This window comes from Stylophora pistillata, chromosome 7 (assembly GCF_964205215.1).
Source record: "Stylophora pistillata chromosome 7, jaStyPist1.2, whole genome shotgun sequence".
Taxonomy (NCBI): domain Eukaryota; kingdom Metazoa; phylum Cnidaria; class Anthozoa; order Scleractinia; family Pocilloporidae; genus Stylophora; species Stylophora pistillata.
Window position 1 is genome coordinate 25,801,922 of NC_142525.1, and position 16,271 is coordinate 25,818,192.

Genomic DNA, 16,271 nt, shown 5'->3' on the forward strand with positions numbered 1-16,271 from the left:
CTGGAGTGGGTTAACTCCTAGCTTCCACAAGCTGATTAACATGTCACTTCTCCCTAAAATACCCCTACATTATCCGGAAACCAGATTACGAGAATTCTTGTAATCAAGTTTAATGTCTTTGCGTGGGGCATGGTTGCCCATATTGCCCGAGCCAGAGGCTCATAAATCGCAAGACAACACCCACCCATCCCACCCCAGGGGAGGACATCCATCACACAGTAATCTCGTGCGTGGGAAATTAACGTCTCCTACCCCCAACCCTGCAGGAGACGGAACCTCCATTTATTCGTCTCTATCCGAGAAGACTAGAATATCTAAACCATTTCTTGATGTTATAGAAAGGCAGCATATTCTTCTCAATTATTTTAAGACCTTGAGTGTTGGTCCGGCCGGGGCTCGAACCCTCGACCTCCCGCACATCAGTCCAGCGCTCTATCGATTGAGCTAACCGGGAGAAAGCCCAAACTAATCAGGTAGAAGTTGTTGCCTTGATCTAACACTAAATTCTCGCGACTAACTTGAAAGGAAATATGTAGCAGCTGGAGGGGGGAATTAAAAATCAGATCCAGTCGGAGTCAAAGGGTCAAGAACCCATCTATATGCTCCTGATCCTGATCGTATCAGTCTCATTTTAGACTCAGCAACTACGACATGAAGGTTCCGGCTACCAAGGGTCCGAGTTGTGTACATGAATATCGGCCCTTTGTTCCCACCCCAGAAAAAAAAACTCAGCTGCCTCCCCTTCCCCTCTCCCCATACATCAAAAGGGACGGGACATATCTCTTGATCACGTCATCCCACCACCCCTGGAGGGATAGGAACATATCCCTCGACCGCACTACGCTACAGAAGAACTTAGTACCTGCTGCATTTACTCGGGTTTGTCAGCGTGGAATTCATATTTGAAAAATAAAATAGTAAGATGAAAGCTGCATGCAAAGGGAAGTTTTGCAAACCATCGTCCGTCGCAAAAATCATCAAGGTCATTTCCACGCTCATACAACAATAGCAAACTGAAGTACTGCCAAGTTATTTGCCCACGGCCATTGTCATCCGCAAGCGTGGTAACTTAAACAATCGATTTGAAAAATTTGCGTCGCTAATGGGTCGCTAATTAAAAGTTTCCACAGCTCAACAATTCGACGGCGTTCATTTTGTGGCTATTTTCGTCAGACATACGTGTCGTTTACGCAATTCAATAGTCCTCAATCAGAAAAACGGAAACATTCAAACTGATCCATGTCCTGCTGGGATAGCTCAAAAGCGAAAATGGCTTACCTAAGCTAAATCTCCTCAGAGTACCATTTCTTTAGAAGGCAGTATGATGTAGCTTCGAAGCCATCATGCGTAAGTGCTGTATTATCACTTGGAACGTAAAAGAATTTGACTTAAGTTGCAGCCATTTTTCTTCCTAGATAAGACAAGATTCCTTCCCAAATACAGCGTCACACTGAACTGAGTAAAATTTGCGAGGCGGTATCAAAACTGACAGAAATAGTCACTGGGAGATGTTCCATGGTCTTATGAACAGATGAGAGCTAGATTTTAAATTTGCTCGGCTCAACAAATCAAATTCCTGGAGGTCTTGATTCAAAGCAGTCCTAGTGAAGGCACGACTGAAACAGTTTTCAGCTTTGCAAAGAAGCAGATTAGACCCGAAAAGTCTCATCGCCCAAGAACACATGTACTGAAACAGCAAAGCAATGCCGGCTTTTCACCTACCTCCAATCAGCCTTTAAAACTTTCAGTTTCTCGTTAAAAAAACTAAGTGATCAGCAGTTCCGTCTTGCACACACACATGCAGGAACAACTGACTTGACAACTGTTCGAAGGCCAGAATACTCAAATGAGACAGGCAGACTTTTTTTTTTTTTAAGTTTTTCTCTCCAGCGCTAGGTATTATAACATTTAAATTAATTTACAGCCAGTCAGTCTCGCCTTTAGGTCTGTTCATTGATAGAAAGGGTCAGAATCTTGTGGTTTTTATCTCCCCAGGTCAGGGTTAATAAACTCCTTCTGTCAGACCGTGCGAATGGATGTAACTGTTTCCGAGCCCTGGGTCTGAATTCATGGTCGATACCTCTCTGTCAGTTTAATTTATCAAAAACGACAGGGCGTTGTGAACTTCTCGGTGAGAGGTTATCTTGAATGCATGCAATTCTTAGTTTTCGTGCCTGGAGTAATCATATCCATTTGTTTTAATACCCTCACAGAAAGACGATTTTTTTTTCTTGTCTCTATATTTTACCATGTGGGAATTCTTCCATCGTTAACTCCTTAATTACTTTGCCAATTAATCTCTCCTGACATTTGCATCGTTTCACGACCTATTTTAAATTCAATTTTCTTGAAACATAATCACCTCAATCAAGCAAAAGTATTCCTGTTATTTTTAGGGCTCGTCTATTTCCAGTGAGAAGAGAGAATCGGAATGTCATCTCCGAAGACATCTTTTCCGAAACACAAAAATGTCTGTCACGCCTATAGAATCAAGCAAACATGATATCAACGTTTAATAGTTTCAAAGGCCATTGTTATTCTTAAACCTTTTTTAAGGTGGAGTGTTTCCGTTGGGTAAACCCGCTTATAAACCGATGAAACCGCATTAGTGTTAAGTGGATTTTCGCCTAAATAAGACTACAGCACTTAAAAGCTCTGAGAGCCTCCTGACTAAAAAATTCACCTTAAAAGCGATTTTTCTTGAGGAAAAAGAAAAGAGAAAGGAGAAAAAAAAGTTTCGCCTTCTCAAATGTGTGATGTGCTTTTTTCAAGATCTCCTTTTAAAAGACTTTTTACAAAGCAACCGTAACTTTCTTGAGCTTGACTTTCCCAAGCTAGATCCGTTGCCTTTTATCACTTGTCCTAAAATCTACCTTTCTAACCCCCCCCCCCCCTTCAACCCTCTCTAGTTCGCGCACTTTTTTTCTATTTCTTTACTGACTCGTGGATATGCGAAGCAAAGGAACGAATACTAAGTGGATTCCGGGCACTAGCTCGGCCATAGGAGTCTAGGACGAGTATGGATCTTATTTAAGATGGTGGACCGATTGGAGTTAAATATAAGGTGGGTGGGGTTGAGCGGCTCAATTCTGTGTTTTGGAATCACAAGATCACTGGCTTTCAGTACAATCACTGTATATTCTATTAAATTACATTTTGCACAATACCACGAATTCACTGGTGTCAATTCGATAAACCTTTGACTCCTTGAGAGTGACTAGCATCTGATTTCTTCTTAAAATATCACCCCTGAGTCAAACAGTAAGGCCATGAGAATAAAGGAAATGATCTCCAACTAAAGAAGATCTTGATTGTTAAACAAATTCTCCTTGTCAGCACCTCAGGAAATGTACAGAGAACAGTAGGGAGAGTACAAATACTGGTGTTTTGGTGTAGATGGTAAAGCTTGTCTCTGCCTCCTCATCAACCTCATTCCCAGGGTCTCTCATCTTTCCGCCCCCTGGAGCGAGCGAGGAAGATGAGAGACCCTGGGAACGAGATTGCCTCCTCATTTTTACTGGCTTTCAACAAGACTCTGTATGTAGCCACCAGAAAGTTAACAGATTTAGTACAAGTCTTTAATTTTCAATCCCTTAAGGTAAATACAATTCAACTTCTTCGTTTTCAGTTGGGTAATATAAACCAACTGTTGTTTTCTGATCGTTACAGAGCACCAGCACAATTTTGTTACTTACATTTAGATTTGTATACGCTTAAGCTTCTGATAAAATAATGTAACCAGAAAAGCAAAGATTAAGATGTACTTTAGAACAGTGATCGCTCCCACTCAAGTCCTGTTTAACAAAATCAAAAAGCCTCGATGTTTTCACCCCCAAATTCTTAGCGCTTAATTCTCCTCGCAGTCTTCAGCAAAGATCTTACTGTCGTTAATTCTGAGAATTTAAGGCGTTACATTAACAAAAAGTCCCACAATTGATAAATTTGGTAGCCTTCCTCACCGACGCCATAAAAATGTATTAATATTGCGGGAAAAAGGTACAAGTTAGTCGTGCTGATAAAAGACAAATAATTTTGAAACACTTCTGAGTGACTAAATCAAATTGCCATCACGAGAAGAGAAAGTTCCTCTATGTACGGAACAACTTTAGCCTGGAATACTGGTAGAAATTTGAAACCTCGACTCTATAGTATAACCACTGCTTAACCCTTTAAAACTCTCAGAGGTGATTAAAATGTAACTTCTCCCTATAATATCCATACATTATCAAGCAAACAGCTACTGAGAATACTCAAATGGGATCCGGTAGAAGTTGTTATCTTGATCTAACATCAAATTCTGGTGACTAGTTTGCAAGAATGTACGTAGCCGATAGAGGGGAGAATTAACAATCAGATCTTGTTAGTCACGTTTCGATTCACGTTTAGTTCAAGTTTCACTGCATAAAATAAACAACTACCAGCCGAACTACGCTGTTGAAAACAAAGCAAAACGAAACAAAAACACTGTACTATCAATGATATGATTTCGTGCACGATTAACTAAGGCAAACACTTAAGTCTGAGTTATGATGTTTACTGCAAAACAACGGTGAGAAGGATACTCGTTCATACTTTTATCTACAGGTTTTACAAGCTCTGAGCACAACTCAAACACTGCAAACGTGCTTCGAAGAAGCGACGCCTTAGGCTCATCATATGAAGATGTAGTCGTTAAAAAAAGTGCGTTGAAGTCAATCAACTTTCCTCTTCTCCAACCTCGGCGGGCATTTCCTGATCTCCCTCCTCGGTGGTCTCCACATACTCCATCTTGGAGCCATCCACATTCACTAGTTCCAAGTTGACTTCCGCCTGTTTCACTTCCGGCACGTACACCGCCATGAGTGCTGCAGCACCCTCGGCATCTTGGGAGGTGACTCCCTCGAAGATCTCCTTTCCCGCGGAGGAGTCTTCTTCCATGGTTTCCTGAGTCACTCCAGCTATTTGATGTTGGCTGGCGGAGACCAGTGCTTCCACTGCAGCCTGTAGGGCTGAGGCGTCGTGCGAATGAGCCGTGCCTGCAGCGGCGTTGGCGAGTTGGAGCTCCACAGTGGCCATTTCTACCTCGCCGCTGGCCTGTACCACCTCAGTTACTTGCTGAGCACCGCCTTGGGCTTCTTCTTCTTCTTCTTCTTCTTCTCCAGGAATCAAAGAACTGGCGTCAACAGTCGAAGCTCCTTCGACGGTCTCAGCGGCAATACCAGCCTCAACGGTTTCTTCAGTTTCCATGGTGACACCGCTGACCGCTGCAGACTCGGCTATGACGTCAACATTGACATAGCCGTCCTCCTGTTCACCAGTCTCGTCAGTCTGACTGCCTTGGTCCACTCCAGTGTGTTTCCGTTTGATGTGCTTGGTGAGCGAGGACTTTTCTTTGAATTGTCTGTTGCACACTTCACACTGGTATGGTTTCTCGTCTGTGTGGGTCAACTGGTGTCGTCGTAGGTTGTAGGGGCTGGCGAACTCTTTGTTGCAAGTTTCGCAAATGTGAAGGGTGACTTCTTTGGCTTTCACTTTGGCTTCTATAAAACACGAAACACCAAAAAATAATAGGTTGACGCCAGATCTAATGCTACTATTGCTACAATGTCACTTTCCGTTTTAGCCAGGTGTTGCAGTGTTACTCTTTCGTACGAAGATGACGCTTTTAACAGCCGCCCGAACTAAATTCTTCAGTTTCAAAACACAGTACAGACTCTCGGTAGCGGCCAGCTCCCATAAACTACGGCCTCAAAATGTCAATGTTTAAGACATTCAGCTTCACCTCTTAGGGGAGTTTCTTCAAATGGCAAACAAATAAACGCTCCTGCATTAAGACTGATTTTTCTTGCAAGTTTCAGTGGTATTTTACCCCCCTCCCCTTCGCCAAACAGGACGCTGCTCCTTTGCAGCTAATTTCCAAACATCTCGTTACTTCAAAGGTATATCCCAGGGATAATGTAGGGAAAATATAAACCGCGGTCCAGAGGTCGAAAAATCGGAACTGGGAGTCTCCCAGGACTTAGCAAGTAGGATACTGAACCACTTTTCCTTTAAAAAGTTGCGCACCTTTCTTTTCGCAGTTCAGTAAGTGCTTGCGCAGATCTCCCTTGGTCGAGAAGGTGACGTCACAGAAGCGGCACTGTGCTATGGGCTTCTCCTTGTTCTTGTTGTCGCCGCACACTTTGCGGATATGCTTCTTTAGGTGAGACAAACGTCCGAACAGATTGCCACACACTTCGCACTTAAACGGGCGCAGGTGGTCATGGCGAGTTCTTATGTGCATGGTGACGGTGGAGTCGTGACGGAAGGCCATGCCACACCTGAGGTAGAACAGAAACTAATTACAGATGGTTTCACACCCCCTAACCATTAAATTCTCAACTCTCCCCTCCAGCTACTACAACTTTCCTTGTAAATTAGTTACAAGAGTTTGGCGTTAGATCAAGAAAACAACTTCTACCTGATGAGTTTGAGTGTTCTCTTTTCCAGTCTACAGGATAATGTATGGATATTAAAGGGAGAAGTTAAATGTGAATTAGCGGAACTCGTATCTATTAAGAAAGGAGAGGAGGGCAGCACAACAATTTCATGGCTACGTTCAAAAGTGTCCTTCGCTCTACTAAGGTCCGCCTTACTTTGCCTAAGAGGTTCACGCACCACTAAGCGTGTCCCTCTGAACATTGAGCATTGTGACTTTGAGATCGAAAAAGAACAAGCAGGATTTAGAGAATAGTTTTTGTCTTTTTTAAGAATATTTTTAGATTTTTTAATATATAGGATGAATGTTCTTTTTTTTTTTTTTTCAAAGAAGATTTTCCATGATATTTCTCTTGAGTTGTGTTGAACTCGGAAATAGTTAAAGATAGGATTAGGAAGTAACAGAATGTAATCAATTAGAATGTAATCATTAGAATGAGATAATTATGTGAAATGAGATCTATGACAGATTTTATTCTAATTGAACTTATAATGCATTGTTGGAATGGAATTTTAGTGAATGGATGATAATAATAAAGTTTTAGGTAAGTTAAATGTGAATTAATCAGTTCTGGGAGTTTAAGGGTAACGCACGCTTATTGGTTGGGTGTCTTAAAATCCACAGCCAAAACACTCACAGGTGGAAGTCAGAGCAAAGCAAGATATCACAACAAGGAACTGAGAAAAAACCCACTCCGTTCGTTTGCACGAGGCTCTCAGGTGCTTCCAAGGCTGGTTGTTCGAAAGACAGGTCGAGTTAATCCAGGATTAGATATAAAGCTTAGCTTTGATCTCTACTAGAGAAGGCGTGCAATAGGCTCAACATTTTGAGGGATTTTACCGCACAAGTATGAAGAGAACTAAATATGAGTGGTAAAACGGTCAGGAAAGCTTTAAAACTGCGTCGAAAATCTCATTCGTATTCTGAACAACCCAGGGTTTAAAGAGCAATACAAACTCCTGACCATTTTCTTTAATAAGAGCGAGAGCTGGATACAAACTTAAAAGTGAGAAAAAGTAACAAAACTGCAGTCCTGGTGCTGACCTTCAACTGAATGGTGATTATATGATACAATTCTTTCACGTTTCATGTATGATCTGTGAAAAACTTTTGACAGTCGAAAACTCCGCGCGGAACCCAAGTGTATTCATGTTTTAAAAGGCAATTTTGCGAGAATTTCGCACATAGATGAATGCGCCGCTTTTTTTTGTGGTTAGCAAAACGAAATTAAAGCTAATCAAAATGATACGAGCGCGTTCATTTGAAATTCTCAGGAATAAAACGTACAATACATCTATTTGTGTGAGTTTTGGACCAGGTATTCTAGATGCGGTTATATCACACACACAAAAAAAACATTTCTTGAGTTGGAATTCAAAACGTGTTATTCACGAAAGAAGTTTAATCCCAGATTACTCCTGCAGACGATTGACGCTTGGCAGGGGTTGTACACATGTAATTCAAACCATTCCGGACCCCCGGGTTGTATATCAGGATTGTTTATTAATAGAAGTTCCAATTTAGCACCACATTAGGGGTTGAAACTCTACAAGCACGCGATCCATGAGGATATTTTAGGATTGCAGATAAGATAAATGAGTGAATATACTTGGTAACAATGAAAACTAAACGTCAGAAGGAGAGTCGCTCGTGTACAGTAAAATCTTAAATGTAAATTAAAAATCACGAGAAGCTGTTTTGTAATGTTGTCTAAAAGCTCACAACAATTAAGTGCTTCCGGCAAGGAGCAGTAAAGCTTAAGAGAGAGGAAATTTGAATAGCCCCCTTTTAAGTGAAAAACCGTTTAGGAATGTTTGTCTGAAAGCTAATTACACTTACTTTAAGTGTTTCCGGCCGAAAAATAAAAAGGGAAAAGGAACAAACGACCCTTCTCTCGAATGAAAGACTTTTTGAGAAATTTGGGAAAAAAAAAAAGAGAGAGAGAGCGAGAGAGACGTAGAGGTCACTTGGAACTTAAATACGAATAAAATCTGATGTGAGATCTTTGAATTTTTCAAGGCAGTCAGATACCCAGACAGTGCGATAATTTGATTAGGACACAGTTTCTTTTTTAACAGTTTAACACATCTGCAATGCATCTAACAGATCAGCGGGTTTGAGGTGGAGACATTCAGTACTTCAGAGATGGAATTTTTGCAAAACCCCACACAACAATCCGTTTGAATTTTCGACGACCTTTTTTTTCATCATTATTAATTTCAGAAATGGCAAGAACGATGGGAATCCACACTGTTTTCAGAGGAAAGTTCCCGTCAATCATAGTTCACTCGATCTAATCCTCCCGAGTTTTTTGTTTGGTGAACTCTTGTCGGGGTTTTTTTGTTTTCTCTTTCGCTCTTTTTTTGTTTTTTTGTTTTGTTTTGCCTTACTCCGTTTCAGTTCAGAAAGAAAGCTGATGACCGATTCATGAGTGAACATCTTATTCCGAAAAAAGGAAAAAAGCCACCATGGGGACCAGACAGTACTTATTGCTGTAGGTGGAGGAGGGGGGAATTTGGGTGGGTCACATGGTTTTCAGGAGGAACGGAGGGGGAGGGGAAGGGGTCAGCCATCGTCAACAAAGTACAAAGGGGATAACTTCGATGAACCTTCCTATGATCATAAATTTAAGAAGAAAATTTCTTTTCTCTTGCTCTAAACCCTTAAAAAATAAAATATTAAGTTTCAACGGTCCATTTCAAAGAACTAATCAAAGAATTTCAAAAAAATTAAACACTTGGAATTGATTCAAACAATAGCAGTACTGATTAGTTGTGATTCAGTGCCCTGTAGTATACATCCACTTTTAAATTTTAAGCTAGGGATTTTATTACTATGGGTTCCACCTCTTTACCTTTCTTTTCAGGGTGTTATTTTCTATCTTTTTTTCTTATACCTTTGGTACTTTGAATAAAGTAGGTATGCATGTAGGTATGTTTTTATTCTTGTGAAATAAAGTAGAGTAGGAACGGCACACAAACCAACAAACCTGGGACAGACATAAGGCTTTTCACCGGAATGAATCCTCTGATGGACATTGAGCTGATGGAGTCGACGGAAAAATCTTCCACAATCCTCACACTTAAACTTCTTTATATCTAAGGAGACAAGCAAAAAAAAGGGGACAAAGCAGGTTAAAACTGAACAAAGTGATAAACAACATTCAGGGTTCGACACCAATGGTAGCCCACTAGCCACAGACTAGTAAAAATTCAATTTTGGCTAGTGGTTTTCAATTTCCACTAGCCAGTTTGGCTAGTAAACAAACTAAAATTGTCATAACATCTGAGATGTATCCAGCCTGTTGCCAGGCACTTGGCTAGTAAGTTGAAAAGTTAGTGTCAAGCCATGAACATTGAGAATTTCCATTGTTTTGGTTATGGTACATGCCACTTAGCTTTGCCATATACTCTTTTTGAGTATCCACGACAATTAAACCCTTTCTCTCCAAGAAAAGACCCACAAGTAACTGCTCACAAAATGAATGCATTAATTGCCATGCAGGAGATGAGGAGAGATATATCAACCACAAGATGGAGCATGATTGACTAACCAAAATCTCAGAGCCAAATATATGAGAAATGTATGGCAGAAAGGAGAATTGATATAAAGATCAAAAGTTCCCTTTGGGTTCCCTAAGACTGCTCTCTAGGTGATTGGTCAGTCAGTCAGAGGGAGATACAAGATAAAGTGTGATTGGACACCTAGTTCTCACAAAACAAAATTGTAAAAAATGTATGGAAAGAAGTCAGGTGAATTGATATAAAGATCAAAACTTCCTTAGGGGTACCCTGTCTCCTTCCTACATGACTGTACCCTTTAGACCTTGTTGGATGGCCATAAATGTAGCGAGGATGGGTAACAACAAATGGCTACACAAAGACAGAAAAATTAATGGTGCATTGTGGCTGTAATTTTCCCAACCAATGGCTCCTTAACAGGTCTATCTGAAGTTTACAGGTCATTTGAAGTGTCAGGGTATGCAAAATACATAAGTCCAGTTCTCGCTGCAAAATGCGAGAGAAGTACTACACTTTACAATACTGACCTGTATGAATCTGCAAATGTTTCTTGAGATCTGAAGGATACTTGAAGCTTTTGTTACACTGTTCACAGACCCTTGGACCATCACTTAGTTTGCGCTTCCCTGTTGGGGCCCGAGCAGCAATGGGCTCTGCACAGTTATTGAATAGAAATTAGTTGTAAATTCTATTCAATGCACAGTAGAGTAAGTAAAATCACTTGGTTACTGGTAAATGTTTGGAGATGCAAACAGTTGGCATACAGGTGGGGCACTGAGCTAAAAATTCTATGAAGTTTTCATTATCCTTGCAGAGATGAGCCATATCAATCTATCAGTTTGTTAAGAAGACGTCTAAAAAGTGTGACACAGATATTTTTTGATTAATAAGCTTATTAACTAACATTGAGCAGAAGTATCACACGGGTAACAATTTGTCTCATTGCTAAGCAGCAATTTTCCTTCTTATCAACTTTTTCCTGAAATCTAGTGTGGCTGGCATAAATGAATGTTTTGTTTGTGCACAGATAGCTGCCTACAATACAGCCTACATGTACACGTACTCAAATCTGTAATACCGTGCTTACTGAGTGAAACACGCCTTACTTTGTACTCCAACAGTTTCTTCCCCTTCTTCCAGTTCAGTGCCATTGTCACCTTGTGTCACAGCTTGAGCTCCAGCTACCACTGCAACAGTATCTGCACCAATATCAACAGTAGCTTCCACTGATAATTCACCAGCTCCACTTGAACCTACAAGAATCATCCCCCCTTAAAATATCGATACTTAGAATTTGGAAAACTATTACAGTGTGCACCCTATAATTTCAAGTATGACAGGTAAAAGAAAGTTTCAATCAGGTAGAGCAATCATTTTGCCTGTTGTATTTTCAAGAATTCCAAGCAATTTTGGGCAGTAATTAAAGGCACTACAAGCAATAAATTTTACCACTTACATGTACCTCCTAAAAAGAGGGACACTGCATTAGCAAAGGATGTTGTCTACAAAAAACCTTAATTTCCAGACTGAACTACCTCAAAATGTGACATGTATAGTAGCTTGAAGGGGAAATTACTTATTGATGAAACAATTTGATTAGATCTTTACCAGTGACCTGCCTTGAGTTGTGCTTGGAAATGTTTACAATCTGTCATGTTAAAACAATATTTATGAAGACCAATTCCTCCTAAATGAAACACCACAGATTTGCATACAATTGAAGAAAAAATTTCATCAAAATGAGATTTTAAGATAAAATGTACCTTCAGCTTCAGCACCAACATCAACGGTCACTGTCTCCTGACCACTTCCTGCAGAGCCATCATCAACAGTATGAAGACCTGCTGTCAACACCTGCAGAGTTTCAGCAGACACACTAACAGCATTCCCTTGGCCCACACCTCCAGCTGGAAGATTTGAAACAAGAACTGGTCGGACTATGGGTACGCCATTTTGATTGACAATTAGAAAAGATCCAGTTCCAGAGTTTGGATCTGTGATGATAGCAGCTGGAACAGAGCCTGCTCCACTCTGCATTCCTGATACAACATCTTGTAGAATCGAGGCCAAAGATGCTGGGGTCTCTGCCCCTGAGGTGGCTGCACTAGTAAGCAGCATACTAGTAGCTTGGGAAGGCTGAGTGAACTGCTCACTGGTAGTAGCAATGTAAGTGGTCTGCTGCTGTCCAATCTCTACAGTAGTACTTTCTTGACCCTGCTCCTGGTTAACTGCTTCCTGTCCCATCTCCATGGCAAGGAAAATGGGCTGGAGATTGGCATAAGTGCGCTGCTGTTCACTGGTCAATTCAGCAGTGCTACTGTCTGTGGCCTCGGCAGCAGCTGGTTCACTTGGTTCACTGGCATTGCTTCCTACATTGTTAGCAGCATCCTCCTCCTTTATTTCCTGTGGCTCCTCCTTAGCTTCAGCAGTCTCCTCTACATGGAAAAAACATGGGTTTGTTTGGTCAAATTTCGTAGGACATCTGAGGAGACACAACCCTGTTTACCATCCATCAGAACTACAAAGTTCATCAAAGGTTTCCCACATTTCTTAACAACGTTGATTCCAACGTTCCTTGTGGGCATCAGGTCTGCAGGCATCCTTTTCCTAGAAAACTTTGATAACTTTTGTTGCCAACAAAAATCATATTACATAATTCATTAAAAATTTGTATTTTATCTTTCTGTCGCATTTTCATTAAGTTCCTCTGTTTTCACATGCATTGTTTTCATCAATATTCCATTATCTTTTGCACAAATTCCCTTTGTTTATAATATTCCTATAAGTTCTTAAATAAATTTTAACCATTCAGCTTTATCACTTAACTGTTCTAAATCACTTTTCTCCATTGCTTTAAATCATTTTATACTACCATTAGCCAGCCATTTGGCTCTGGAGCTTAGACAGCATTTGTGTCTTTCCTAGACCTTTGCTTTGTTTTCTCATTTGTCAATTTTTTATCCCATACTTGTAATAACTTATTATTTGTTAGTTCATTTCTGCAACAGCTTCAGTTGTTCACTTTGCTCTCTATTCTTCACTTTGTTTTGTTTGGAAGTATTCTCAAGAGCATGTTTTTGTTTAGACATATACAAGTATTTTTGGCTATCATACTGTAAGTTTCATAACATGTGCTGTTTGCACATTTTTTAACACTCTTCCAGGACAAGTTTTTTTTTGCTTCAAGCAACTTAGAAGCCATTTTTTTCCACTTGCATTTTCATTTAAACAACTAACAACCATGCACATTGGCAACAGAGCATTTGTCTTCCTCTTTTTTTAATCTCAAAAAGGTGGCGGTGGGGATTGGGTACAGGCTCTCTTGAGAGCATGGCACATTTCATGGGCATGTAAAAAACAAGGACCCTCCAGCAACTCAGGAAACTAACCATTTAATTGAGTAATAAAGACAATGCCGACATCTCATGTCACTAAAAAAATCTCAAGAGTCAAAAGATTGTATCATATAATCAGTTGTACATCATTCTAGTAAATGCTTGACATGTTTACTTCAATCATCAACTTTAGTCATGGATGTGTCAAATTTCATTAAGCCTGATTACTGAGCAATTACCAACAGAACATGTTGCATTTTCATTCCTTTCTTCTGCCTCTATTTTTCCCTTTGAATTTCATAAGAGCTAAGGGAGCTTCAAATTGTTTTCCCACAGCACAATTAATAAGTGGAGCACAACTAAAAAAATACATATATTTTATTAGACGTTTTGTTGTGAAGTATTGCCGAGTATTTTTTATGAGTTGTGCTGTAGGGCACAACTCGTAAAAATTTGACGAGCCCATAGGGCAAGTCAAAATACAAACAACAAGTAAAAATATTCAGTGATACTGCACAACAGAGATTTATTATCCAACATGCCAAACTGTTAATTCAGTGCGGGTGAATTTCGCAGATATTTCTGGAGTACAAATATCATATATCATATAATATTTGTACTTTTCTTGTGCATTACTTCTTCTCTATGAAACACATTTGGATATTCATATGAACATCATATGTATTAATCAGCAATACTATACATCAAAACATCAAATATGATATATGTAGTGATTAGTAAGTGGTACTTGTTGGGGAATGATTTTAGAGACTGTAATTTACCTTTACCACAAAAGTAAACCAATTTTGAGAAATTTGATAGAGAATTTTTAGTCTTTGAATTTCATCAGGTTTTGAAGACAAATCTATTTTGCTTGGATGAAAAACTCTTTCTTTCTCTAAAAGTCAAGCCTTTTAAAATTGATAATACTACAACTGGAGGTACAAAGAAAAATTTCGCGAAACAATTTGATCCATGGCTACTCATTGAAATTAAAATGGAAATGAAAATCGAATAAATTTATTGTATTTTTAAATAGGAACAAGGCATCACAGCAGCGTAATATAACTTGTTTACACTTTGCCTATTTGAAGTCAAACAATGAAATCAATAACATTTCTCATTCCTCTAAAACTTAGGTATCTCTGAAAGTCACAAATGTAACATAACTACACCGAGGAAATACGCAAAATTTTGATGATCAAGTTGATGAGTTATACATGCAAATTGCTTGACTGCGTTATGCAAATTTCTTCACAGAAAATGGCGCAAAATACACGTCCACCATCTTGTACATTCTTACATTTAATTGCCTCTAAAGGAGGCTGTACAAAACTTCGACTTTGGTGCATTACTTTCACAACTGTAAGTCAATGGAACATATGTACGATTTTTCTCTTGTGGAACAAAGATTGATGCCTGAAACCGTCCTTAAAATGGGTCGAAATCGACTTGAAATGTTACAAAGCGTCATGCACAACGAAGACAGCCGAAGAAGGACCTTCGACAACAACATCGACAACGATACATGCTACAGCAAAGTCGGTGAAAAGTCAGGGTAATTCATCTATCGTAGAATGATGCCCACTACAAGACATAAATTCTCCTCTTGTTTGTAAGATTGAGAAAGATTGGGGAAAGATATTAATTGTAGAGAAAGAAGTCTGGGGCGACCGCCATAACTCTTCAATCTTTTGAAGACCTGGGAAAGACTGCCTCCTAGAGGAAGGACTGGGTACCGGATAACAACAACACTTTTAGTTCAGTTTTGCAGTAAGATATACCTTCCTAGACAGTGCAAGATCTTCTCGAGGAAATGGGTTGTTGTTATGAATGATTAACGCGAAATATGATGACGAAATGCTCGCCATCTCGATCACCAAGCGAGGCAAGTGTTCGCTCGCTCGTTTGCCCACTTTACCAAAGTCTGTTGCCGTTTTTACTCTTTTAATCCTACCTTCTTTGTTGGCAATCGCCGACTCAGCAATGGCAGCGAAGGATGCTAGATCACCACCATCTTCAAAAGACATGATCACTGACCTCTGCAAAGGACGCTTCGGTCTGTAGACGGCCTAAAACGAAACGACGCCATCATCAAAATATAGAACTGAATTATCGAAATTAAAGTCATTTCAACGTTAAATTTAAGGGCTGTCTAGCGTTTAAAACTCTTACTTCTTAAATTTATGCCCCAAAGGTATCGTCTAGGTACCTTAAGTCTTTCGAACAGCCTTGAATTTAATTTATTAGCGCGACTACAGACGAATCGGCTGATTGTTAGCACGAGGCAATGAAGTTAAGGCCCGCCATGTAGGTAGATCACGTGATTCCGTGATCGGCGACATGATTGGCTGAAATATGTTTCCTTTGAAAGACTCTCTTTACAAGGCGAAAAGCTGCTTTAAGAAGATACAACTGACCTATATATCAGGATAATTCGTGATTTTTTAATTAATGAGACAAACTTATCCGTTTTATTAGTTGTTATTCATTTACCCTTTTTTCTCGTTTAACGGCTTGCTGGCACAGGGATCCAACACTTATATATGGACACCCACCAATGTACTAGTACCGCGGATCTTCATTGATGACCCCAAAATACTTCACACCCTTAAATTATAAGAGAATTTTCGTCTTGACAGGACTTTGAAAGAATGGGACGGGAGAGTGAAGTGTACTTCGCGGAACGCGCAAAAGCAGAGTCTGGACAGCTTTTCTTTTTTTTTTTTTTTCTTTTAAGAAGAATTAGTCTTATTTTTCCAATTTCTCTTCCAAGGCCCATAAAGCCATGAACTACCAGTGGGTTAAAAGGGAAAAAGTTTGAAATGGGTTTTACCTTAACTGCTGTTTCGTTGAGCAAAATGGCGTAGATTTATTTTGATTACAAGACTCGTGATTGACATTAATTCCGTACAGTTCAAAAGTGTGAGCTTACTATGTTTTAAACCACTTTCTTTA

At 39.8% G+C, this 16,271-nt stretch overlaps 2 protein-coding genes across 4 annotated transcripts in view; both read right to left on the bottom strand.

The window, feature by feature from the left end:
* LOC111335822 (protein Wnt-5a) overlaps nucleotides 1–1,738 on the bottom strand; it is a 29,573-nt gene extending 27,835 nt beyond the window's left edge. Inside the window, exon 1 of the mRNA XM_022941824.2 lies at nucleotides 1,723–1,738. The gene's annotated coding sequence lies outside the window, so the exon portion shown is untranslated. The remainder of the gene's footprint in view (nucleotides 1–1,722) is intronic.
* A 1,823-nt stretch (nucleotides 1,739–3,561) lies between these two features.
* Nucleotides 3,562–15,786, bottom strand: LOC111336297 (uncharacterized). Of its 3 annotated transcripts, none has more exons than XM_088728282.1 (8): nucleotides 15,526–15,786; nucleotides 15,271–15,385; nucleotides 11,742–12,413; nucleotides 11,085–11,249; nucleotides 10,506–10,631; nucleotides 9,447–9,555; nucleotides 6,046–6,299; nucleotides 3,562–5,519 (listed from the first exon to the last, which is right to left on the bottom strand). In XM_088728282.1, the coding sequence occupies exons 2-8, from the start codon at nucleotides 15,341–15,343 to the stop codon at nucleotides 4,696–4,698; spliced, it is 2,223 nt and encodes a 740-aa protein (XP_088584408.1). In that variant the 5' UTR covers nucleotides 15,344–15,385; nucleotides 15,526–15,786; the 3' UTR covers nucleotides 3,562–4,695. The 3 variants fall into 3 exon arrangements, with proteins under 3 accessions (XP_088584408.1, XP_088584407.1, XP_022798099.2); XM_088728281.1 differs by having other exon boundaries at nucleotides 15,489–15,786; XM_022942364.2 differs by having other exon boundaries at nucleotides 11,085–11,231; nucleotides 15,489–15,781.
* Nucleotides 15,787–16,271: the final 485 nt, after the last annotated feature.